This window comes from Ranitomeya imitator, chromosome 7 (genome assembly GCF_032444005.1).
Source record: "Ranitomeya imitator isolate aRanImi1 chromosome 7, aRanImi1.pri, whole genome shotgun sequence".
Taxonomy (NCBI): Eukaryota; Metazoa; Chordata; class Amphibia; order Anura; family Dendrobatidae; genus Ranitomeya; species Ranitomeya imitator.
This window is the reverse complement of record NC_091288.1, coordinates 16238209-16265771: the sequence shown is the minus strand read 5'-3', so window position 1 is coordinate 16265771 and position 27563 is coordinate 16238209. Positions and strand designations below refer to the sequence as shown.

The 27563-nt window shown below is 40.6% G+C and overlaps 1 protein-coding gene across 1 annotated transcript; it reads right to left on the bottom strand.

Annotated features, from left to right (window-relative positions):
• Positions 1–16238: 16238 nt before the first annotated feature.
• LOC138645796 (girdin-like) lies at positions 16239–19271 on the bottom strand. Its single transcript, XM_069735309.1, has 2 exons — positions 18579–19271; positions 16239–17482 (listed from the first exon to the last, which is right to left on the bottom strand). The coding sequence occupies exons 1-2, from the start codon at positions 19238–19240 to the stop codon at positions 16573–16575; spliced, it is 1572 nt and encodes a 523-aa protein (XP_069591410.1). The 5' UTR covers positions 19241–19271; the 3' UTR covers positions 16239–16572.
• Between the last annotated feature and the right edge of the window lie 8292 nt (positions 19272–27563).

The window sequence follows — 27563 nt, the reverse complement described above, 5'->3', positions numbered from 1 at the left end:
TTCCATCCTCGTTTCTCTTCAGGGCAGGTGGAGCCTTCGGACTGTCCTGGTGTGGATACTGTGGTGGACAGGTTGCAACAGATTTGGACTCAGGTGGTGGACAATTTGACATTGTCCCAGGAGAAGGCTCAACGTTTCTCTAACCGCCGGCGCTGTGTTGATCCCCGGCTTCGTGTTGGGGATTTGGTTTGGTTGTTGTCTCGTTATGTTCCTATGAAGGTTTCCTCTCCTAAGTTTAAGCCTCGTTTCATTGGTCCGTATAAGATTTCTGAAGTTCTCAATCCTGTGTCATTTCGTTTGGCCCTTCCAGCTTCTTTTGCCATCCATAATGTGTTCCATAGGTCGTTATTGCGGAGATACGTGGCGCCTATGGTTCCCTCCGTTGATCCTCCTGCCCCGGTGTTGGTCGAGGGGGAGTTGGAATATGTGGTGGAGAAGATTTTGGATTCTCGTATTTCGAGACGGAAACTCCAGTACCTAGTCAAGTGGAAGGGTTATGGTCAGGAAGATAATTCCTGGGTTTTTGCCTCTGATGTTCATGCTGCCGATCTAGTTCGTGCCTTTCATTTGGCTCATCCTGGTCGGCCTGGGGGCTCCGGTGAGGGTTCGGTGACCCCTCCTCAAGGGGGGGGGGGTACTGTTGTGAATTCTGTTATCGAACTCCCTCCTGTGGTCATGAATGGTACTTCGGCGAGTTCTGTTCATGGAATCCCTCTGGTGGCTGTGAGTGGAGCTGCTGCTTCTGAGGTTCCTTCCACAGGTGACTTAAGTTGTTCTTTAGCTGCTGCTCTATTTAACTCCACTTAGATCGTTACTCCATGCCAGCTGTCAATGTTCTAGTACTGGTTTAGTTCGCTCCTGGATCTTTCTGGTGACCTGTCTACTCCAGCAGAAGCTAAGTTCCTGCTAGTTAATTATTTGTTCACTATTTTTCTTGTCCAGCTTGCTATTATGATTTTGTCTTGCTAGCTGGAAGCTCTGGGATGCAGAGTGGCACCTCCGCACCGTGAGTCGGTGCGGAGGTCTTTTTGCACACTCTGCGTGGTTTTTTGTAGTTTTTTGTGCTGACCGCAAAGATACCTTTCCTATCCTCTGTCTGTTTAGTAAGTCGGGCCTCTATTTGCTGAAATCTATTTCATCTCTGTGTTTGTGACTTTCATCTTAACTCACAGTCAATATATGTGGGGGGCTGCCTTTTCCTTTGAGGAATTTCTCTGAGGCAAGGTAGGCTTTATTTTCTACCTTTAGGGCTAGCTAGCTCTGAGGCTGTGACGAGTTGCATAGGGAGTGTTAGGAGCAATCCACGGCTATTTCTAGTGTGTGTGATAGGTTTAGGGGTTGCGGTCAGCAGCGTTCCCACTTCCCAGAGCTTGTCCTGTATTGTTTTAACTACCAGGTCGTTCCGGGTGCTCCTAACCACTAGGTCCATAACAGTCCTAACCACCAGGTCCATAACACCAGACCTCAATCCAATCGAGAATCTGTGGAAAGAGCTAAAAACTGCTGTTCACAAACGATCTCCATCCAACCTCACTGAGCTCGAGCTGTTTGCCAAGGAAGAACGGGCGAGAATTTCAGTCTCTCTATGTACAGAGTGGGAAAGCCTTTGACTGAGGGCAGATATTAATAGCCTGGAGAGAGACCATGGATATTGCTCCCCAGCTAAAAAAATCTGCCTCCAGCCATGCACTGATTCCGACACTTACCCGCTCTTCCCATTGCTCTGTAGCAGGTGGCATATGGGGTAATAAGGGGTCAATGTGAGAGGCTAAGTGCCGGAACAGGTGCATCTTCCAGATGTGCCTTTTCTGGGGTGGCTTGGGGCAGATATTTTTAGCCAGGGGGGTCCTATAACCATGGCCCCTCTCTAGGCTATTAATATCTGCCCTCAGTCACTGGCTTTCCCTCTCTGGCGGAGAAAATTGGGAAGGAGCTCAGGCCAGTTTTTCCCGTGAATTAACCCTTTAAATTAACACCTACAGCTCCAAAATTTTACACACACACTACTAACATTATTAGTGAGGGACATATAAAAAAATAACAGATGTGCAATGGTTTACTGTATTTAAATCATGGCTCATAACCTGTCGGGTTCTATGATTTCACAGATGCCGACAATTGAATTTTCACCTATTCTGCCATCTATATCTCTATGAAATATAAATATATATGTGTGTGTCAATGATAGATATATATATATATATATATATATATATATATATACCTATACTATGTGTATACATGTATTCTATTTTAACATGTCTGTGTGATTTTACGGTATAGCGCACTGAATTGCCGGCTTTTCTAAAGGACACCGGTTCGTATTTCTCGCAAGTCACACTGATGGTCTGTGTGTATTCTGTTTTTTTCTCACACCCATAGACTTGCATTGGCGAGTCTTGGCCGAGATACAGTGGAAATTGAAGTATGCTGCGATTTCACTCGCACATATAAAGCAGGCGAGAAAAAAACGGATGATAGGAGCTGCCCCATAGATTAACATTGGTCTGAGTGCTATGCGATTTTTTTTATCACATAGCCCTCGTCCATATTTCTCTCTAGTGTGACTCTGGCCTTATAGAGATCTTCAAATAATATTATAGGAAACAGAATGAAGTTCAGTAGACCACAAATCTGGGAAGCTGAGGTTCATCTCAATAAGTTTCAATTATAGTTATACAGATCATTATAATGTCGTCAGTAGAACCAAAAATGCAATCTTAAAAGTAACATGACATTAGCTAATATGCTCTCCTTTTCTGTGGCAGATCTTTGGCTTTATGGTGGCTTGCAGTTGTGTTTGCCCCCTTCCTGATTTCCTGTTCTCTTGTACGTTTGTCACACTTAAATGTTTCAGATCATCAAGCAAATGTAAATATTAGACAAAGATAACACAAGTAATCACAAAATGAAGTTTTTAAATGAAGATTTTTATTATTAAGGGAAAAATAATTTGGTGATCTGAAACAAACCTACAAAAGAATAGGAAATCAGGAAGGGAAGGGGGCAGCAGATGCACTCTTCACTCACGGTTAACTTACCTCTATGCTCCCACCCATGGAAGATCTCCTTGTGCTTTTTTCTTAGCGACACTACTCGCATACTGAAGGGCAGATCTTCTCGCCTGGGACAGACTATACCGTCAGTACAAGCTGATACTCCTGCTTTACTTCTGGCTTCTCTGAGGCCCTCATTTTTGTCCTGGGCAACATATATAACAAACACTACTCACCCCCACTTTTAGATAGCTATAATGCAGACTTTTAATTCTGGGCACCACATCATCTCCTTCGTTCTGACAGGCTGTTCTTCTGCCAGTGTCTGACCTCTACTGATGGGACATAAGAATATTTTATGTTCTCTGTATACACATGCTAATGCTGACAACAAACTGTCCAATGTGTCCACCCCACTCTTCATGAGGGGCACTTCAGACCTCACTACTTAGTGGCATCTTATATTTTAGACCTTTGGCATTTTTGCTTTATTATGTAATGGCTCATGAATCACTGATCACTCACATCACACGTCACTTATAAAAGCTGGACCAGTGTTTTTTTTTATAAATTGTGTCTCAGATTATTAAGCCCATAATTATCCTTCTTACCCAGAAGTAGAGTGGAAATCAATAAGAAACAATTCTGTCTTTATACCTCCTCATAGAGCTTGAAAAAAAGGACCTGATATCGGTCCAAAAACATTCCTGCAATTATTTTTGATATACTGATTATTTAAATAAAGTCTATTCTATCAGTTCATCCATAGTCTGCAGTGCGGTTCATCCTCTTCTTGACTAAAAATTTAACAATTACGTTATAAGGGAGAATACAGAGTCTCACAAGAACAATTGTAATTTATTTGGTTTACAAACTAAAATGATAACTGCAGGTATCGGCTTCTCTGTAGATTTTTCATGGAAAACATAAAAATGTAGGTTCATTGCTGAGATGAGAATTAAGTCAACCAAAATCAATTTCTCGATGGTTTCCAGAAGGTGAACGATAGGTGGATTACATTTCTAATTACTATATGCAAATGATAATAATAATATTAATTATTTTGCTAAAGAAGAAGAAAGACGATCTTATTAATATGTTTACTTTGAGGGTTCAAATCAATGTCTGTCACCCTCAAAAGGGGGAATTGTTAAATATTAATTATTAATTGAATTATTCTCATACTGAATTCTGTACTGAACACATTGTCTCTCGCTGACATTACAGAAGCTATTTCTGTATATGTAGCTCAGAGTATAAGTCAACATCATATAGAGGGAACACATGGTCTGTGGGACATATAAATAACGTCTCTTAGGAGGGTGTGGGGGCTTGTCACGTGGGGCTGTCACCTCCTGCCTTCACCATCATTCTCCATGGACGTTAGGCAAGACACACAAGGAAGGAACAGCTGGGAGCCATGATTCTACTCCATGAAAGAAAGATGACTTCTACTCCATCTCAGAAACGATGAGTAACAAGCGCTGATATTAACAAATGGACAATCTGTTCGTAAATATTTCATTTATTTTTATGTTTTGCTGCAATGTGGTTTTTCTGCGGACAATTCAATAAACCACTACATTTTTTATGAAAATATCATGACATTTTTCTTTAAGAGTAAGCACCTGGTAAATAGTCTTGATTAAATAAATGTGCAAAATAAGCATATTTAACATTGGCCAAGCCAGCCAGTTTTGATTTTTTGTGCTATTTTTGCGTGAATTTCCTTCACCTTGCACACAGGGGAAAAGAAGAGCTTCGCTAGATGTTGTGCAAGTTTTCAGGAATTCCACTACAAAACTTAAAGTCACAAAGATCTCACAGAACCTATGAGTAACAGAGACTAACAGGTGCCAGTTGGATTGACAAGTAGTAGGAGTACTACAAGTGCCAGATGTGCTGAAGACAGACGTGCTGATGATCAGAGCCCATCGTTGTCCAACAAAGGAACTACAAGATGAGATATTTCAAGGTAAGAAAAATGGATTTAATTAATTCATATGCTAAGTCAAGTTCGCTGGAATTTTTAAGTCTAGGTGAAAAGTATAAAAACTTAGAAATATTTTGGCGTAGCTTATTTGCAGAATGCAAGATAGCAAATCTAAAGATAGATTCTAAGCTAATATCTAGAAAAAAAAGAAAAAGAGCAAATTAAAAATGTTTTACATATGGTTTATGTATTTCACAAGTTTGTTACTGAGAAGTCCAAAAAAAGACTGTGTAGAAAGAATTTCCAAGGAAATTAATGATGTTCCCAAGATTGACTGTAATGTGGAGAGTCAACAAGATGTGACACACGTGTCTGCAATGGCCACTCAAGGTGACCTTGTGTCTCATGATGAAAAACAAGATGGAGGAAACGTAGGAGACATGACAACTGACAAAAATGATGCACAAGAAACAGATGTACATGGGTCACTAAAGATAGAAGACGACTGAGAGTCCGAACAACTCCTTCAAACTAAATCTAGAAAAATCTTAAAATTATGCAAAATCATTCCTGCATATGATGACAAAATCCATGTGTGAAGAAATTCAGAGATATTTGAGAGTTTTGCTGATAAGTTTGATTTGATTAATGAGGAGAAAAATCAGTTGTTTAAAATGTGGCTTCCAGTAACTTTTTCCAGAAGGTTCTCATTAAAAATGCAGAATGATGAGTTCCATGAAGAAATTACTGATATAGAAAGATTAAAAATTTTGATATTCTGTGGATTAAAAGAAAATTATCCAGATATTGATATTCTTCTAAAATTGAAGATTGGCCGGAAAGAATGTACTTTCACATTCATGTCCATATTTGAAAGGTTGTACAAAACTGTCATTACAAATTTCAATAAACAATCAATGATAAATTGTATTGTAAACAAATTTGGATTCCTAAATCCTGCATCTCGTGTTATTGCGCCACAAAAAGATTCTTTATTTGAATGTGCGCAATCCCTTGATTTTTCTAGAAAACATGAGAATTTTGAAAGGAAAATAAATTATACTAAGTTTTTGAAATCTAATAACATAATTAAATCTTATCAGAAGCTAAAATCAAAATCTCCAAAACTGACCCAAAATCACATCTATGAAGTACGAAGAAAATTACATATTTGTTTAAAAGCCTTATAAAATGATTCAGGGGTCCTCCACTGAAGTTGCTCTAAAAGGGTTAAAAGCTGAAGGGTCCGTTCTCTCTGTAAAGATGGCGGAAATTGACTGACAGAAACAGGTGAGCATGGGGGGTGAGCTGAACACTTCATTATCACAGCTCTTTAAAAAATCCATAAGTCTAAAAATGGCAATTTTAAATAGAGGTTTTCAACAAATTATCGACAGAGAGGTAAATTTTGGTTTAGGAATTTGCTAAAGATGTAATTATATTATATGATGTGTAAATGAGTTATGCAATGTATTATTTATTAATATGTAATTATTTTATACAATATAATTCTGCAGTTATATATATTAATATAGTATACAGTAAATACTGTAGCATATTTGTATAAGTAGACATTATATTAACTGTATTTTTATATGTATAGTGAAATAATTAAAATTTACTCCAGTAATACTTATAATTACATTAAATACATTTAATAAATATATATATATATGTATAAGATATTTAAATTATTTTGTTTTTAAATAAATATGAAATTAACCTTTATCTTTTATTTTTCCTTAGAATTTTCATTTCAAAACAGGAATTGATAAAAAAAAAACCTCTTACATAGATTTATGTCTTTATGTACACAGGAAGTTATAATAACTGCATGATTTTATATATATTTAACACTTAAAATAAATAATACATAACTAACAATCTAAAATTTGTGTACTGTAATTTTTTCCTGTAACAATATAAAACTTGTTTTTTTCCTTTGCATGGTAAAAATATAATATTTTTTTTTCCCACTGCATGGCATGACATGTCACACCCCTGTTTCAATTTAGAGCTGTAAAAAGCTTTAGAAGCCCCTCAGCCTTTACAAGTCAAATGGATTCAGTTGCAGGCCCTGTACCAAATATAGCTGTAGAACAAATGCTCAAGTTTCTGATGGATGAATTCTATCTATAGAATATTTCACATAGTGTTAGATAATGTGTATTTGGGGAATATTCAAAGAAATATTAAAATATTAAATTTAATAGTTTGCAATGCGCATTGATAATTAGTATACAGTAATTTGGGTTAATATACATGTATTCTTATTCTTTGTATGTGAAATATGTAGTTTCAACTTCTATGTGTGTCACAGTCTGAGTGAAAGATGACAGATGAGAGTATGAGCAGCTGCTAAGAGTGAAGTTAACGTAAGAGGGAATAACGAGGAAAGTTTGATGTGTATGTACAGTATGACAGAGGCCTCATGGTGTTCTATGAAATATTATTTCTATATTTCTTTAGTAATTATTATTTCTTGATTTAGTTAATAGTGAATAAGTGCAATCACACATCAATATGGTTTAATCAAGAAAATCTACATTTAGAACATTTTTCCAAATTATAATTTTATGGTATCTAGTGTTTTTTTTTTTAGTTACATAGATGGGTACACATCTTCAAACAAATATATGGCATAAGGCTGAAATGACAGTTATAAAATTAATTATTTTTAATGTTGGCTTTTACAAATTATTTTTTCATAAAATAATATTTTTTTTATATTAAGGGGGAAATGTGTTTTTGATCTTGATTACATCATCGCATTTCATCAATACCTCTTCTTCACACATTTTAATAAAGAAGAAATATTAATAAGGTATTATTGGGTATAATAACATTAAGTATTAAAAAAGGAAATTTTTTCTCTAATAAAGGGTATTGTATGCAAAGTTGCATAATTTCAATATTTTGGTAATCCAAGGTTATGACAACATCTAGATAATGGAAATATTAAAGGGAATGTGTTACTGAGACATAACCTCAGCATTTGTCATCAACATATAAAGGCCTTATTTTTATTTTTTATTCTCATTTTTATTTTTTATTTTTTATTTTTTATTACTTCATTTTTATTCTTAATTTTTCATTTTTATTTTTTATCTCAAGAAGAAAAAAATCAATATTTAATAAAGTAATGTTTAATACAAGAATATTGCTTCATCAAATATAGTGATCATAAGGTTTTATTATAAGAGAAGTGTTTCAATTCTGAGTTAAATACAACAATTATTTCACTCATTCCTTCATTAATTTATTCATATATATATTCTTATTTTGGTTCATGGCTATACATTCTTACATATTATTGGTCTAATAAATATAGTTTATTAATAAAGTTTTAGTAATAAAGATGGAAATACTTGTTACATAAAAAGACACACTGACATATATGGGTTCAAAAACTAATTACACCTATGACATAAAAATGTCCCTTCACATGAAAAATATGGTTAATAATGTATTATCATTTATTATTATCATTTTATTTTTTTCCAAATAGGAATTTCATATTAATATTTTGATAATAATTATATGGATATTATTGATTGCTATGGTAAGCTATGATATTACAAGTTAGGAAAATTACCAGATTTGGTATAGAATAGGGAATGAAGACTTCAATAAAGATACTGAAGTTATGTTAATAAAGACTTTTCATATTTCTAAATTCAATTGATTCTTAAAAGTTGCAAGAATAAAAAGCCGTTATCCAGAAGTTCCACAAGGTAACAATGCTATGATTTCTGAGTAATAATAGACTGTGTCAATTGCAATTCATGTCACCACTGACAACTACAACTGCAGCATCCATCACTGACAACTATGAGTACAGTATCTAAACTGACAACCACAATTGGAGAGGACGATGATCCTATGATGCTAAGATGAACTGTGTTATTACGTTTTTATCATGTTCCACTGGTTTCCTATCACCTATAAGACTTCCATGAAAGCTGGTGAACAATCAGGTAATTGTCAGGACGCTACAACCCTGACATGTGTCCTGTGCACTAAAGGCTGGTTATAATGCTATGTTTAGCAAGGAAGAGTCAATGTAACCCTTGCTGTGCTGACCAAAGACGTCACACCTGTTCCAAGACCAATGCGGATGATATGGAAGGATTCCAGATCCAAGGCGAGCCAATGTAAGTCCAGGTGTGTCCAGGTGACACCACACAGATATTAAAGCTACATTTCATCTATAAACTTTGTTTTCTTATCAACATTTGAACTTATGATCTTTGATTGACACATGACACGCGGTCTCTACAATATCTACATGCTATCATCTATTTCAAAAGAATTATAATAAAGATTGTTTTAAAAGAACTAAGAAGAAGACATCAAGATGAGACCAGATGATGATCAGACCTGAAATGCTTCAAGTAGATATAGGGAAGTATAATTATATATTTTATATGAATATTAGTCACGGCTTACCATTACATGAATTTAAATACCAATATAATATTGAGTACGTATAACAATATTATTATTATTTATATTATTATGAAGATTAAATTATTTTGCTAAAGAAGATGAAAGACGATCTTATTAATATGTTTACTTTGAGGGTTCCAATCAATGTCTGTCACCCTCAAAAGGGGGAATTGTTAAATATTAATTATTAATTTAATTATTCTTATACTGAATTCTGTATTGAACACATTGTCTCTCGCTGACATTACAGAAGCTATTTCTGTATATGTAGCTCAGAGTATAAGTTAACACCATATAGCGGGAACACGTGGTCTGTGGGACATATAAATAACGTCTCTTAGGAGGGTGTGGGGGCTTGTCACGTGGGGCTGTCACCTCCTGCCTTCACCATCATTTACCATGGACGTCAGACAAGACACACAAGGAAGGAACAGCTGGTAGCCATGATTCTACTCCATGAAAGAAAGATGACTTCTACTCCATCTCAGAAACGATGAGTAACAAGCGCTGATATTAACAAATGGACAATCTGTTCGTAACTATTTCATTTATTTTTATGTTTTGCTGCAATGTGGTTTTTCTGTGGACAATTCAATAAACCACTACATTTTTTATGAAAATATCATGACATATTTTCTTTAAGAGTAAGCACCTGGTAAATAGTCTTGATTAAATAAATGTGCAAAATAAGCATATTTAACATTCGCTGTTGACTATTTCCGCACTATTTGACAGTATTACTTGGACTCCAAACATGAGTATTATTTAAGTATTGTGTGGTTGACATTGTATTGAATACTATGTAGAGGCATTATGCATTCTAAAGTAATATCTGAAGATTGAATGGCAATATTTGGGGTAAATACAATTGGATGGAAAATGCAAATGTATCTGCTTTTTATGTAGTTTAAAATTACAAAAGCAATTAAAAATGACAAGTGGGCGGGAGACTATTCTATTTGTAGATCTAGACCCCATTTTGTTCTAAAAAGCTATTTTTGGCTATGGCAAGGTCTCTAAGCTGCTGTTTGCTCAAATTACATATGCTAATTTCCTCCTTCTACAGTGCAGAAAGACAGAGACTGCTGTAATCAGTTTTTGGTTGATAAAGTAGAATAATAACCAGAGGAGCCGACTTCTGTCTCAGAAAGTTTTTCTCGGAACATTACAAATTCTCACAGTATCAATAAAACCTGCGCTTCTCGGCACTTACATGATCCCTATTGTCCTCACTAGAACCAAAAATGCAATCTTAAAAATGACATAAGGCAATATGCTCACCTTGTAAATGGCGACTCCTTTCCTCTACGGCAGCTTACTGTCACTATGTCAGCAGATGCATGGTTCACTTAGTTACAATACCTCTATGCTCCCATCCATGGAAGATCTCCTCGCACTTTCTTCTTAGTGACAGTACTCACATGCAGGAGGACAGGTCTTCTCTGCCTTGGACAGATTACACCGACACTACAAGCTGATGCATCCTTGGCACTCACTTTCTTTCCTGGGCACCATCTGGAACAAATACTACTCACCCCCACTTATAACTAGCTGTAATGCAGACTCCACATCATCTCCTTTCTTTTGACAAGCTGTCCGTCTGCAAGTGTCTGACCTCTTCTCATGGGACGCAAGAATATTTTACGTTCTCTGTACACACATGCTAATGCTGACACCAAAATGTCCAATGTGTCCACCCCACTTTTAACGAGCGGCACTTCAGACTTCGCTACTTAGCGGTGAGTAAATCAGGGTGGGATCAATGAGTTAAAATGTAACTTTTAATTAACTATATTTAAAAAAACTGAGAAGCCACCAGTCCAACTCAGTAAATAACACTTAATTGTATGCAGATGTAACGGGGGCCAAGGCGGTAGCCGTACCGAGGGATTGCTGCTGCTTCCTCATCACACCCTAACACTCCGCTACAGAAATATCATGTCTATTTTGTGGTGTGCTGTGTGTCAAGTAGTTCACCCACCTGTGAGTCAGAATCCTTCGCAGCATACAGGGCTCCAATCTGTCGCAGACACACACAAATGTTATCAAAGTCCCGATTCATTTTCAATAAAACTTTACTTAACTCGTGCATCTTAATAACAGTTACAGTCCATCCATTTTCCTAATACATGAGTAATCCATCTCCTGCGTTTTCCCTGGTCTGCTCCCTCAGCTTTTCTTCCTGCACCATGGCTCCCAGGCCCGCAGCTTCCTGAACCATCCAGCTGGCTGATACTGAGTGCTCCCCGTCCACTTTCCCCATCTTGGGTGAAAATTCAGGTTGCCTCCGCAATTCCTGTTCGGACCATAAGTCCCGGACGCCACAGGAGGTAACCCACAGACGAGCCTCTGATTCTTCCAGGCTGCCTCGCTCTCTCAACTCTACGCTGTTCAGCTTTCTGTCACAACTCCTTCTAGAACAATTCTCCTCACACAGCTTTAGCTCCTCCCACTCACTGAAAATTACCTCAGGAAGGCGCTCTCCCTGCCGCTACGCTGGCCCCGCCCCCTTTCTCAACTGTCACTACTCTGACAGAAACCAATTCTCAACACAATCTAATCTCCTACTCTACAGCGCCCCCTTAACACTAACCCAGAACTACACTGCCATAACCCTTACTAATGCTGACCCACCACTGCCACTGACTGTCCCTATTCCTGTCCCTATCACACAGATATCAGAACAGTGTCAGTCATTATCATAGTAAACAGTGTCAGCTATCATAAACTACACCGGGCACACAGCAAACACAAAACATACCCAGTTTCATTAGGTAGGCATGCACAGGAATACAGAGCTCAAACCAGCTGCCTGCACACCCCCTTACACAGACAACAATATGATTCCAAATATAAAGGAACCTAACCAAGAAAGTTTGATGAGTCCACCAAAAAAAGATGCATATATGTACATAAACACAGGAGTAGAAGTACTAAAACCACTATACCAAGACTTATATACAGTCCTTAATGATCAGCAAAATATAACTGGCAATGTGTCCCAAATAGTGTGAGGGTCAAACGATAACAAATCCAGTTACCGATATATAGGAGAAAAGGAACAATCTCACCTCATGTTCCTCCGTTCATCTCATAGAGAAAAAAAATGGCTCTTTAATCCTGGTATCATATATATATATATATATATATATATATATGGGGGAGGCATCTCTTATTCCATCCGTACATTACCTCACATGAAAAGCCAGTTTGAGCCCATAACGTCACCCCAAGGATTCTGTTTCCCACGCGTTTCGTTTCTAATACTCATCAGGGGAAGGTATTGTTGAAGGAAAAGTCGGGTCTCCATCCGTCATACCAAGTGGACACCCATGATGCAAATGGGGGAATAATGTGGTATCTCATACCTACTGTAGTGCCGCCGGTTAAATAGACCACCACCAGATCCTCGTGTTTCAAGTGTTCTGACGTAATTTCCTATGCGCACTTGTCCTAGGACGTGCCAACATCATATCCTATGTGCCTCTCTCATGGAATGCTTGCGTCCCTTCCTGTAACTATAGTGTCCAGCTCATGCGCCTCTCTTCTGGAACGCATAAGTGAGCCGCAAGCCTCTCTTCCCATAGGCATACTATGCAGCGCATGGACATACTAGAGCGTAATTAGAACTCTGTGCCGGGCCAGGGACATACTTGAATAAAAATAACCCCTCAAGGTCCAGTCGCCAGAAAAACGGGTGTTTTCTATTACAAACAGTAGTTTCAATTCTCCAAGAAAAGATCCTATCTAAACCTCCATAAAGGAAGGAGGGCCAGAATGTCAAGGCATTTGCTGGTAAAGTAAATAAAAGGGGAAAAATTAAAGATCACATTCCTAAATTTTAATCATTATACTCTTAAAGCAATAGTTGTACTCTCAGAAAAAATGCATTGTACTCTCGAAAAAAAATGAAAATGATGATCACAGCAGACTCCGCTCCACAATTAGGGCACCGATGAGGGTAATTGGGATCAAAATTTTATGCTTTTGGAGAAATGGTATAAAGTTGTATGAATGCCAAACGTTATAAGTGAATGGAAGGAAGACAACGAGAAGAAGAAAAGTGTGTAGGATATCAGCATTTCCCTCCAAAACTCCTACCGGCTGTACCCTACCTATCAATGGAGGTTGGCACCCTACGGATAGATACACGAGAGATGGCGCCCCCATTCCACGATTGCTAGCCCTGTATATGCCCTACATAACCCTTAATAGAAACAAAGAGGGGGAAGGAAGGGCAGAATGGTGCGCAGGGTTTATGAAATAATGGTTTACCCTAAGATGTCAAAGAAAACAGCTGTAGGTGAAAATCTCATTAAAGTCTCCAGGTGTTTGTGTTTTCAGACGATGAATCCATTTTGTCTCACGTTGTAACAATATCTGGTCCCAATTTCCACCCCTCCTTGGTGGAATGACCTTATCGATTCCCATAAACCTCAAATCACAGCTCTTACCATAATGTTTGGCATTCATATGTTTAGCTAATGGAGTGTCTCTTTTTAGGGTGATATCTCTCAGATGCTCTCCTACTCGTCTTCTGAATTCCCTTATAGTTTTGCCTATATATTCAAGACCGCAGGTGCACACAGCTCTATATATCACTCCCTTCGTTCCACAATTTATAAAGTGATAAAACAGATATTCTTTTCCAGTTCTTTCACTCCTGAAGTTTGATCCTATTGCTAGAACAGGACATGCCACACAGCCACTGCATTTATAGCATCCTTTGGATTGATTGGAAAGCCAGGTTTCCTTTCTTGGTGCGGTGTAGTGGCTGTGTACCAATCTGTCATCTATAGATTTTCCTTTCTGAAAAGTGATGCTAGGGCATTTTCCAACTATTTCTCCAATGTCCTCATCCATATGAAGGATGGACCAATGTTTTTGTAAAATAGCCCAGATCTGCTGTGCACCATTATTAAAAGTTGTAATATACCTACATTTTGGTATGTCATCTTTTTTGGGAGTTGGTACCAGGAGATTGTTTCTGCTCACCTTTTCAACTTCCTTAAATGCTTTCCTCAAAATGCCATCAGGGTAACCCCTATCTAGGAATTGTAGTCACAAATCATCTGCTTGGTCACGATAATCCTGCATGGATGAACAATTCCGCTGTGCCCTCAAATATTGTCCCTTAGGGATACCTTTTTTCAGGGGCACGGGGTGGTGGCTGTCCCACCGGAGGAGGGCATTTGTGGAAGTTGGTTTTCTGTATGTTTTGGTATTGATATGACCATCCGGCATCTTTTGTATGCACAGATATAGGAAGGGTAATTGGTTCTCATGATGTTCACAAGTGAAGCGTAATCCCAAAGGGTTGTCATTTAATTTTAACACAAAGGTGGTAAAGCTTGTGACATCCCCATTCCACACTAATAGCACATCATCGATGTATCTCGACCAAAAGAAAATTTTGGTCTGTTCTTCGATAAATGATTCCCCAAAAACGATAGTCTTCTCCCACCAGCCCAGGAGAAAATTAGCGTACATAGGCGCACAAGAATTGCCCATCGCTGTGCCCCTGAGCTGGTGGTGGACTGTGCCATCAAACAAAAAGATGTTTTTGTCAAACAAAACTCCAATAGATCTAATACCCATTTGTTGTGTCTTGTATATTGTTGACCTATACTCCTAATGAAATACTCCACTGCCCTCAGACCATCCCCATGATTGATGGATGAGTAGAGAGCCTCCACATCAATACTACACAAAAAGGGCTTCTGGTTCCAGAACTAAATCGTCCAATTTCCTCAAGAGGTCATTGGAATCTCTTGTATAGGAGTTGAGCGAGACAACATGGGGTTTCAAAATTACATCTAGATACATTCCTACATGATGACACAGGCTGTTAATCCCTGATACTATAGGTCTCCCCTTTAGTGGTGTCAGACCTTTATGCACCTTTGGAAGACAATAAAAGGTTGCCATTACTGGGTACTGTGGAAAGAGAAAATCATACTCATTTTTATCAATTAGGGAGTCTTCCAAACCCCTGTCTAGGATCCCTTTGAGTTGTTTAACATACTTAGCAGTGGGATTGGAGGATAATTTCTCATAATCTCTACGTTCATTCAGGATTTTTTGACACATAGCTACATAATCTCCCTGGTTCATGATGACCGTATTTCCAACATCTTTAAGACTTCTATTTCAGATCTGGATAAATTGTACTTTCCACTTTTGGTTTCGGTCTCCAATCTCTCCAGATCTCTGGTTACCAACTCCACAAAGATGTCAATGGTGGATTGATCACTTTGTGCTGGGGGCATTTTTTTAACTTTTTTCTTTTAACTCAATGAACGGTCCCTACCCAATTGTTCAGGAGTGGAGTCTGCCAAACCATATAGGAATTTAACATCAGCCAGGAGAGAATCTGGGATGTCCATTTCCTTGCAAATTCGTTTATCCTCTTTTATAAAGTATTTTTTTTTCACTACTTAGTGGCATCTTGTATAGTCATATTTTAGACCTTTGACATTTCTCCTTTATTACGTAATGGCCGATACATCGCTGATCACTCACATCCTTCACGTATCACATAGAAAATCAGTCTGGACCAGAGTTTTCAAAATTGTATCTGATTGTATAAATATTTAAGCCCAATTCTATCCTTCTTACCCAGAAGTAGTGTGGAAATAAATGGGAGGCAAGGCTGTCCTTATTCCTCCTCATAGAGCCTGAAGAAGGACCTTCATCAGTCTGAAAACATTCCCGCAATGCTACAATGCTTTGTGAGATACTGATTAATTAAATAAAGTCTATTCTATATTTTCTTCCAAAGTCAGGAGTGCGGTTTATCCTCTTGTTGGATAATAATTTTTTTTATTGTTATTAGGAAAAATACAGAAACTGAGAAGAACAATTTTAATTTATTTGGTTTATAAACTAAAAATAATAACTACAAGTGTCAGCCTTTTTTGTCAACCAAAATCAAGTTCTTGTTGGCTTCCAGGCTGCAAATGATAAGTGGATTGTATTAATAATTACTATATGTAAATAGTCATAAAGGTCATCGATTGTCGTATCCCTGATCTGATTATAACATCAGTCGTGTACAGAACATGTAGTAGTAAAATCATGATATTGTTTTAACCTCTTTATTATGGCACAACAGGACACTTAACCCTTTAAAAGTAAATTTTTTTAAGTCACTGAGATTCTAGTGTATTTTTTTCTGAATGTGGGGCCATTATTTCAATTCTCTGCCCCATACTTGGTCCAAAACCTCATCCTGTACCTAAACCATAACAGCCTACGTTTCCACACACACTGTGTCTCCAACACATCGGCCAGTGTCTTCAGTATATCGCTCAGGGTGTTCACCACATCCGCCTCTGTTTTCGCCACATTGACCTGTGTCTCCAACATATCGAACTGTGTCTCAAAAATATCGACCAGTGTCTTCTCCATATTGTCCTTTTTCTTCAAAACATTATCCTGTGCCATTAACAGATTTCTCTGCGTCTTCAATAGATTTCTCTGTGTCTTCAACAGATTTCTCTGCGTCAATAGATTTCTCTGTGTCTTCAATAGATTTCTCTGCGTCAATAGATTTCTCTGTGTCTTCAATAGATTTCTCTGTGTCTTCAATAGATTTCTCTGTGTCTTCAATAGATTTCTCTGTGTCTTCAATAGATTTCTCTGTGTCTTCAATAGATTTCTCTGCGTCAATAGATTTCTCTGTGTCTTCAATAGATTTCTTTGCGTCTTCAATAGATTTCTCTTCGTCTTCAATAGATTTCTCTGCGTCTTCAATAGATTTCTCTGCGTCTTCAATAGATTGATTTGTTTCATCAGATCTTTCTGCTTCTCTAACAAATTGGTTTGTGTCTTCAACAGACTGTACTGAGTTTTCACCAGAGTCGTCCATCTCTTTACCATCTGCATAACAATATCTGTCTGCTCCTCATCTATCTCATCATCAGATATATCCGGATCTTCAAAAGAAAATTCTGTCTTTACGCTACAAGTATCTGCCCCCATCTCTTCTACCGGAGCATCTGTATCATCACTGGTAGTATCAGTCTCGTCACCAGCAGGACATCTCGGCACCAGCAATATTTGTTTCCACAGACGTTCTACTTTGTGCATCAACTTCACCAACCTGATACATAATAATAAAAATAAAAAAAATAAAATTATCAAATTAGTTAGATGCAAGGTTAAAAATCAGATCTTAGGCTAGATTCACATTGCGTTTATGGGTTAACGCTAGCAGACTCCGTTACACGGCGAAATTGTCGCAATTAATGCCATGCAACGGGTCCGTTAGCGCACCCATTGATGGCAATGTGGTTTTAATCTCTAGCGCATCGCTAGCGCATGCCATTTTCGGCATACGCTATCTATGTGCCGTTATTTTCGGACGGACCTTGGACGCTGCTTGCAGCGTCCGAGGTTCGTTCCTTGCTAGCGCAGATTGGGTATCTGCGCTAGCGGGATCGGCAAACACGATCCCTCTAGAGACATTGCATTAGCGCAATCCGCTAGCGCTCTGCGCTAAACGGATTGCCCTAACGCAATGTGAACCTAGCCTTACTCTCCTGATAATTTGCCCTTACTTGAGACCTAGTTGTTCTCCTGACCTTTTACTTTTGTATCTGAATCTAGGGAGTGAGTAAATTTCAGCAGCCGCGTTTATAAGCTACGGAGCTACTATTTAGTCTCAGATTCACTTGTAGAAACACAAAGAGGGATATTTATTATTTATCATAAACCGGTTCCAAAATTTGCCACAAGACAGGTATGGTCAAAAATTTCAACTTTTTGCCCTTTGTGTTACTTTTGTAAAAAAATTAATAAAATTGAGGATTTAACAAAATTGAGCTTGGTCTCTCCAAGCACAGAGGAATCACTTACATGAGAAAGTATGTAAAATCAAGAGCTGCTTTAGACTTAATTTTCTGGTGCACAGACAGCCAATAGTTATGCCACATGTATTATACATTCTATACATTCCCTCCCATTGTTTATATACCCAATATACTCCGGATTCTGGGTGTCAGCATCCTGGTCAGGGTATTTAGATATAGATCGAGGGTAGTAAAATTAAACTTTGCCCCATATGAGGGAAAAACTACTCATCACCCTGTAGATGTAACCAACTTGCTCCGCTCTTTCCTCTTTATGGCAATTTGCAGTAGATCAGTAAATCACTAGACATTATACTGTCTAGAAATACATAAATATGTGACACCTACCTGATGTGGTTACAGATCCAGGATTTCTCGCACACGGTGTCCCGGGAGGTCTCACCACAGCAGGAGTAGGAGCCGTCTGTGAAGGTTCCAGGATGATCCATGGATGATGTCAGGGCTGAAGCCACTGAGTAAGTGGTCTGAGGGCACAACATAGACTGTGGAGACTTCTGCACTCGGTCACTGTTCTCCTGGACTGTATGACCATAACCAAGAATGTGGCAAACCTCGTGGATGATTGTGTCTTGTTGGAATTTAAATTTTGGATCCATTATCCAAAATAGTTCACATAGGTAGATAGTTCTATCTTCAGAGCCGCGGTATACATACGCAACAGTTCCAATATCTTGCTTAGGATCTTTATTTTTTGCAAACGTCACCTTCTCTAGTTCTCGGATCAGCTCCTCCACCACATCTGTGGTGAGGAATGGATAAAGCTTCTCTAAATTTAGGTCTCCAAACACCTTGGGATCTTCCACCAGGAGACTTTCCTTTTTCTTCAGCGCATCAGTTAAAAGTCGTTGGGTTCGTTCTTTAGCTTCTTCGGCTTCTTTTATCTCATCTTTACTCAGAAAACATGGATTGTTCCTGGTCCTTCTCTTTATCTTCTTTAGCCTCACTTGAATTGTTTCCAGTACCAACAAGAGCTTCAGAAGCCAGATCATCGTCCAGTCTACAGGAGTTGTTACCTGTCCAAGTTATTCTGACGCCTTGTTGATATTCTGTGCAGAAAAAGTTCCTTTCATTTTCACTACAGACAACTTTTATTACGTCATATAGAAGCAGAGTAAACAGATTTTTCCCATACAGCAGAATAGCCACACGGAAAATCCCTTCCATTGTCATTGGCGTTTTGTCACTTTGTTTTCAGAGCAAACATTTTAATTTTTCAATGCTGTTGCTTAATGGTGAAATGTAGTTTTTATTTCATACAGAAGGCTCCACTGCCATTACTTCCACAAAATATGAGCAAGTCACAAAAGGAAAAACATCACAAGAACAGTGAAAACAAAGACCATTGTTTATTTTTACACTTTTTTTTAGCTTTTAATATTGTTTGATTTGTTTACAATTTAGCATCATTAACTTAATTATTATTCAAGACGGCGCAATAATTCTCCAAGATGAAATAAGATCCACCATCAGATGATTGTATTGAAATCCGGAGCTTCATCACCAAGAGCCATAATTTAATTTTCTTTACGGCTTGTTGTTTTTTAATTACCATATTCTGGTTTTATATAAAGTATTGAAAAACTTGAATTCACATTTTGCAAAGAAAGGAATGGAAAAACAGCAATTCTACAAAAAAATTTTTTTTATTGAAATATTATCCCTATCACCATGAGGTATAAGCGACATATTTGTTTTCTGTGGGTCACTAAAATTACAGTGATAGCAAATATATATATATATATATATATATATATATATATATATATATATATTTACTATATGTTTTACTGCTTCCGCACAATAAGGTCTTAGAATAGTTGCCTTTGGGTTGTCTTATTTGGAGGTCTGTAGCTTTATTATTCTTCTGTTTTCTTCAGTAAGATTTATTTTTTTGCAGGATTAATTGTTTTGTTCATTGGTACCACTTATGAGTACATGTGACTACTTGTTTGCTTTTTATTATTTTTTTTGTATTAATTTATTTTCTTTTTAAGTCAGAATTAACACAAAAAAGCAGCAATTATGCCATTGTTTACATGAAATATGACAGGCATCCTGATGGTATATGTTGTTTGATTATTGTTCTTTTTTGGGACCCAGATTCTGAAACCAAGATGCGAATAGATAATGTCACAAGGGTGTCACGTCTCCCTGGAAGACCTGGAGTTAGACGGTCACTTCGGGTAATGAATCGCAGTTCTTCTTTAGAGATGGTGTGATTTGTATCCCATAATAAATGGATTTAGTTTCCTCTGAAGAGGTGAACAACCCTTTCCATGCTGGTCAGAAACATGCAGCTCCATTTCAGCTTCTTCTGATCTGGTCATTTCCTCTTCCTATATAAACTGGTCAGACCTTCTTGTCCCTGCCGGTGAAAGATTCATCTCCCTGTGCTGTTTGCTAAAGCTAAGTGGTTGGAGTAGAGTTGTTATAGAAGTATTCTGTGGTTTGGTTTAGTACGTGTGTGTGTGTGTGTGTGTGTGTGTGTGTGTTTATCTCCTGGTCCCTTTCCCATTTAGTTTATTCCTCCCTGTCCCTATCCTCCTTCCTATTGTTGGTTAGTGTGTTTGTATGATAGAGGTTTTCTGCTATCTCTGTTTTGTCTTTGTGTTTTGTTTTCTGTCCCAGGCCTCATGGAGTGGGGGAGGGGACAGATCAGGGTTTAGCATGAGCATAGTAAGATAGGCAACTCGGGCCTCTCTACCTTCAAGCATACCCCTAGGACAGGGATAGTTAGGGTCTCAGTCCCAGGGACAGTTTGAGGCCCCCCTTCCTTACCGAATACCATCACAGTGTGACAGATAATTGTTGCTGTTATCAGTGTTGCAGTATAATTTCTATGATTCTTTGCAAGTGGCATTTTTCTGGCACCTGTATTGGCTTCATCACAAGATCTGTGGTGAGTGATGGATATTGTCTATTTTTCTTGTCTCCAAACTTCTTGAGAACTTTCACAGAAAGACTTCCCCTTTGTCTTTTAAGAATTAGATTTAATACTTAAATTAATTGGCCATTTTTTGTTTGTTTTTTTGCTTATTAAAGGCTCTAAATCTGATCTCATCGGGCAACTAGACTTCTTGTCACCAAGTTCTTTTATCCGTCTAGCAAAAGTGTTACGCTTGTTGTGAAGCGATTGCCGGGGAACCACCACGGTGCAGGAAGACTACTGTACACAAGATGAGGTGCAAACAACAAAGGGTAGATTTATTGGAGGGCAAGGAATGAAGGGAATGAGGACGATGCAAACAGGGTTATGCAATGGCAATAGACAATTTACAAGAGTTATGAACTTTAACTTTTCTGTAAAACAGTAAGCTGCTACAACTATTGCAGACTCAAAATATGTCTAACAAGCAAATGTAAACAATAAACGAGTGATAATGCTACTCTACGTATAACCTCCCTGGCCTTTACTAAGCAGGCCACACGGCTCCCGTGTACTGACTAATGAAGCCTACACAAGGCCCTAACAGGTGCATCAAACAGGAACAGACTCACGGTGATGTTGGAGAATCAGATCCAGTCCCACAGGGCCCCCAGCAGTCTAATATAGTGGTGCGCACGGCTTTCTGTCAGCTCTGTGAAACGTGGTCTTCTCCTTACTTCTGGATCCTAGGGATGCTCCTGGAAACTGTAAATCCCTTTCTCTGTATCTTCGTGGCTCTCTTGCAGCTATATCAGGACACAGGTCTTCTCTCTTTCAGCTATCAGCACAAAAAGTCCTCTCTGCACCAGCCTCAGCTCACGCATGCTGCTCCAGCTCCACACCTGCACTCTGCACAGACTAGTTCATTACAACGATTATTGCAGGGGAGAAGCAGAACATTCCATCACGCCAGACAAGGGGGTGCAGCCTCTTAAAGTGACAGCGTGTTCCTTACTGTCCATAACAGCACCACCCTCTTACATGCCTCCCTTCTTAATGATGGTCGTCCTCGGCCATCACAGCATCAGGGTCAAAGTGTAATGGAGGAATGTGCAATGCGGAAACAGCACCTATAGAGGGGGCAACAAAGGTGTAAAAACAGACAGAGCACACTGTTCTACATATCGGACTGGTGGAACCCCTGCATTAGACCTCTGGGATCTCCGAAGCTCTTGGCTGTCAGGCCAGGCTTGACTATCTTCCAGAGGAACACTTGTTGCAGGAGACATTGCGAGCTCTTGTCTGGTCTCATCCTCGCATGGCAGTACTGGTACATCCATGGGATTACCGTCTCTGTGCAGCTGAGGACCCCCTACTCTGTCAGGGACGGTCCACCACTCATTATTGATTTCACCATCAGGCATGGCAGATTCAAGAAGTGGAGTAGCGCCTTCAGGTGACAATGGTGTAGAACAGACCTCAGACCAGCAAGGCCGCAGCATATTTCTGTGAAGTACTCTAGGGGCGGATGCCTCAGTCTCAATCTGTACCTTGTAGACAGGGCCGTTAGCATACACTCGCTCGATAACTTTGTACGGCTGTACTTCCCATCTCTCACTTAGTTTTCCCTTGGGGCGTTTCTCTCTGACTAATACTCGGTCTCCAGGTTGGAGCGGTAACTCTTGAGTCGGTTTGCGGCCCGTATGTTCTTTTTCTTGCAACTGCTGACCCGCCAACCGCCGTATCGTTTGCAATCGTTGCCGATGCTCTTTTCACCCATGAAGTTACAGTTCGCTCCATCAGCTCCTCTGGCTGTTCCAAATTCAGCTCAATGATCTCTCGTCCAGCTCATCCAAACAACAGTAGATAGGGGGTATAACCCGTGGTGGAGTGGACCCGATTGTTGTAGATCCAGACCAATTCCGGCAGATAGTCTGACCAACACGCCTTCTTATCCTCCTCCAACATTCTCAGCATTTGAAGTAAGGTTCGGTTGAAGCGTTCACAAGCTCCGTTGCCTTGAGGGTGGTAAGGAGTGGTCCAGGACCGCTCGATGCCATACATACGATACAATTCTTCCATCACCTTGCCTTGGAAACATGCGCCTTGGTCGGAGTGGATGCGCTTTGGGCACCCATACACCCAGATGAAGTCTTGACAAATGGCTCGCGCCGCCGATTCCGCAGTCTGATGTCTAGTCGGAGTGACTACTGCGAACTTAGAGAAATGATCGGTCATCACCAAACAGTATTGCAGCCCCTGGGCCGAGTGTCCCACGAGGAGATAGTCGACCATCAAGACTTCTAGCGGTTCCTTAGTTTGTATGGTCTGGATGGGTGCCCTCTGTTCGGTACTCTTAATGAGGTCACATACTCAACATTGCCGGCAAACCTCTTCCACCACCAACTCCAACCGGGGGCAATACACATACCGCTGTAACCAATGGTAGGTCTTTGTGCGGCCGAAGTGCGCTCCAAATTCATGGGCTTCTTTAGCTACTTCTTGAGCCATTCTTCCTGGGATGACAACTTGCCACCTTACTTCCATATCTTTTGGCTGTTGCCTCTTACGATATAGCACTGACTCTCGCACATCCAGTCTATACCACTGATGATAATAATAATAATCTTTATTTATATAGCGCCAACATATTCCGCAGCGCTTTACAAGATGTAAGGGGGTGCCGCACTGTGGAGAGCTTTGTGGGTGAGAACAAGTACTTTGAATTGTATCCTGTAATGAATGGGTAGCCAGTGTAATGACTGGCGAAGAGCGGACGCGTCCGAGTAACGATTAGCCAGATGGACGACCCTGGCTGCCGCATTAAGGATGGACTGGAGAGGGGAAAGTCGAGTGAGGGGGAGGCCAATTAATAGAGCATTGCAGTAGTCCAGGCGGGAGTGGATCAGGGTGACAGTGAGGATTTTAGTTGTCTCCATGATGAGAAAAGGGTGGATTCTAGAGATGTTCTTTAGGTGTAAGCGGCACGAGCGGGCAAGAGATTGTATATGGGAGGTGAAGGAGAGATCGGAGTCAAACATAACACCCAGAGAGCGCGCCTGCTGTCGGGGTGTTATTATGGTGCCATTTACGGAGAGGGAAATGTCAGATTTAGGGAGGTTAGTAGATGGCGGAAGCAGAAGAAGTTCAGTTTTGGAGAGGTTGAGTTTCAGATAGCGAGCGGACATGATGTTGGAGACTGCGGACAGACAGTAAGTTGCGTTCTGTAGTACAGCGGGGGTAAGGTCAGGGGATGACGTGTATAGTTATGTGTCAGCAGCATAAAGATGGTACTGAAAGCCAAATCTGCTGATGGTCTGTCCAATTGGGGCCGTGCGGAGGGAGAAGAGAAGGGGGCCAAGGACTGAGCCCTGAGGTACCCCGACAGTGAGAGGAAGAGGAGATGAAGTGGAGCCTAGAGAGCAGGAGAGGGTGGTCAACAGTGTCAAAAGCTGCAGAAAGGTCGAGAAGAATGAGCAGAGAATGGTCACCGTTACATTTTGCTGTCAGAAGGTCATTGGTCACTTTGATGAGTGCAGTTTCTGTTGAATGTAGGGGGCGGAAACCAGACTGTGAAGGGTCTAGGAGTGAGTGAGTGGAGAGGTAACGGGTATGGCGGGAGTATATCAGGCGCTCCAAGAGTTTAGAGATGAAGGGGAGATTGGAGACCGGTCTGTAGTTGTTTGTGCAGGATGGGCCGAGGGTGGGTTTCTTTAGTAATGGAGTAATGATAGAGTGATTGAAGGAGATGGGGAAAATGCCAGAGGAGAGTGAGAGATTAAAAATTGTAGGTGACTTGTGACTACTGGAGAGAGACACTGGAGGAGGTGTGAGGGAATGGGGTCGGTAGTGCATGTAGTTGGACGAGAAGAGGAGAGGAGAGCTTGGAGACTTCTTCTGTAATGGGATCGAATGTGGAGAGTGAGTCAGGGGAAATGAGGGGAGGGAAGGGAGTCACTGAACTTGGTGATTGGGAGCGGATTTCCTGATTGATATTGTCTTTTTTCTCTATAAAGTGGGAGGCCAGGTCATCAGCACAAATGTCTGTTATAGGGGCTTGTGCTTTTGGCCTGAGGAGGGAGTGAAAGGTGTCAAAAAGTTTCTTGGGGTTGTTGGATAGTGAGGAGATCAGGGTGGTGAAGTAGGTCTGTTTGGCGAGGTGAAGGGCAGAGTTATAGGTCCTTAACATAAATTTGGAGTGTATGAAGTCTTCTGGTGTGCGTGTTTTCCTCCATAAGCGTTCAGCACTCCTAGAGCATCGCTGGACAAATCGGGTTTGCGATGTGAGCCAGGGCTGTTTCACTCTGTGTTTGGAGGTTCTGAGGGTGAGGGGAGCTACTTGGTCTAGGGTGCTTCTAAGATTGTAGTGATGTACAGCCAGATCAGGACAGGAAAAAGAAGAGATTTGGGACAGTGATGAGTGTAGGGAGTCTGAAAGTGTATGAGGGTTAATGGCTTGTAGATTTCTGACTGAATGGTAGGTAGGAGGGTGCTGGGGTGAGCGAGGATTTGTGAGTGTGAAGGAGAGAATGTTGTGGTCTGAGAGGGGAAGCGGTGAGTTATCTAGGCAGGAGATTGAGCAGAGTCGGGCGAAAACCAGGTCCAGGGTGTTACCGTCCTTGTGTGTTTCAGAGGTTGAGAGCTGTGAGAGGCCGAGAGAAGTGGTTAGTGATAGAAGCTGGGATGCAGATGTGAAAGTGGGGCTGTTAATGGGGATATTGAAGTCTCCCAGGATAAGGGTTGGTAGTTCTGAGGATGTAACACACTCATTTCAGAGTCAAGATCATCTCTCTCTTGTTTGCCAGGCTTCCGCTTTTGAGTTACCCACCATTTCATCTGTCTCAGCCCTTCTTCTTCATCCTGAACGTGTCCCCATTCCTCATTGGTTCTCCCCAGGGACTGGGGTGATGCGCAGGCCTCCCTTCTTGACTGAGCTGCAACCATTGGGGGCTTAAACTTGCGAAAGTCGCGGGGTTTCCTCCTCTTCGAGTTGCACATCAAGATCCCCCACTAAAGTCTCCACAGTCACTCTTGACAGCCCATCAGCATTTGCGTTTTCGGTAGCAGAGCGATAACGGATGGTAAAGTCGAGCTTGGCTAGGCGAGCCACCCACCGTTGTTCTAAGGCCCCAATTTAGCATTCTCAAGGTGGGCCAGGGGATTATTTTCTGTTCGAACTTGAATCTTGGCACCTGTCAGGAAGCCTGCAAACTTTTCTGTCATGGCCCACACCAGGGCCAGGAGCTTTAACCGGAAGGAGCTGTAATTGTGAGGGTTTCTTTCGCTGTCTCGCAGGGACCTGCTGGCATACCCGATGACTCTCTCATGTCCATCCTGTATCTGAGAAAGTACTGCACCGAGTCCATGAAGGCTGAAAAAGCAACAAGAAATAGATGATAGAAAGGGGATCACCTGAGGCAATAGATCCAGTATAAAATATATGGAGCGCCCCCAGACGCAGGGCCGCGGGTTACTCGGTACCGGTCTTCTGCTGGCTCAGTTCTGGGGATGTCACGGTGGCTGGACCCAGTCCGTGACCCTGCTAAGGGGCGTCCAATGAAAGGTGATGGTGCGTGGTGCAAGGTGCGAGGAATAACGAGGACACAGAATTACAGTCTCTTTACCTTTTACTGAAGGTTTCCGGGTCCACAATCCAGAGCACAGTTAACAGGGCTTTCTGATACCGGCCGGTCCGAAGGCACATCCAGAGTTCCCTCCGCAGGTGGAAATCAGCACCCACCACCAGCGCCCGTGTGTTGTAGTGCCTCCCTGCTGAGCACTCGGGATAGTCCTCACAACTTCCATTCTCGTTCTTTCTAGATCTTTCTCTCTCCGTCCCCCAGGTTTGTTATGGCCAGGACGCACCTTTATGACGGGTAGGCCTGGAGTTATTCTGGGACCCTAGTGTCGCCCCTCTCCCACGATTGCCTCCTATGTCCTTCTTAGGTGATGTATGGTAGACAGCCAACCTGTAATTAACTGTCCTGCCGCTGTTTGAAGTAATGCGTGGAAACTGTTACTTCCTCGGTGCTCCGGCCACCGGCTATGCGCCTCAGTAGGATGTTGCCTTTCTCGGGGCACGACTCCTACTGGCTCTCCTTTGTATGTGATCTCTTTTCTCACTGTCCACAATATCCTTCGCTTCGTGTCCTTTCTTTAAATACCGCCGCAAGGTAGTGCAGGCGCGGTTCCGTAACAATCTGTCCTTTCGGCTAGGTACCTGCCAGATTTCCCAGTTCTGACAGGTCCTCCCTGGAGCTCTCCCAGGCTGCGTTCTGCCTAACTTCCTGTCCAACCCCTAGTTTTACCAGTGTGAGGAGTGACCTAATAAATAGGCCTAGTGGCCGGAGTGTGAAGTGTAATGTGTGCTGGTGATACCTGGTCAGAAGAACTCCTTTAGTGCCATCAGACGTACCATCACCCCCCTTGGTGGCAGAGCGACGTTA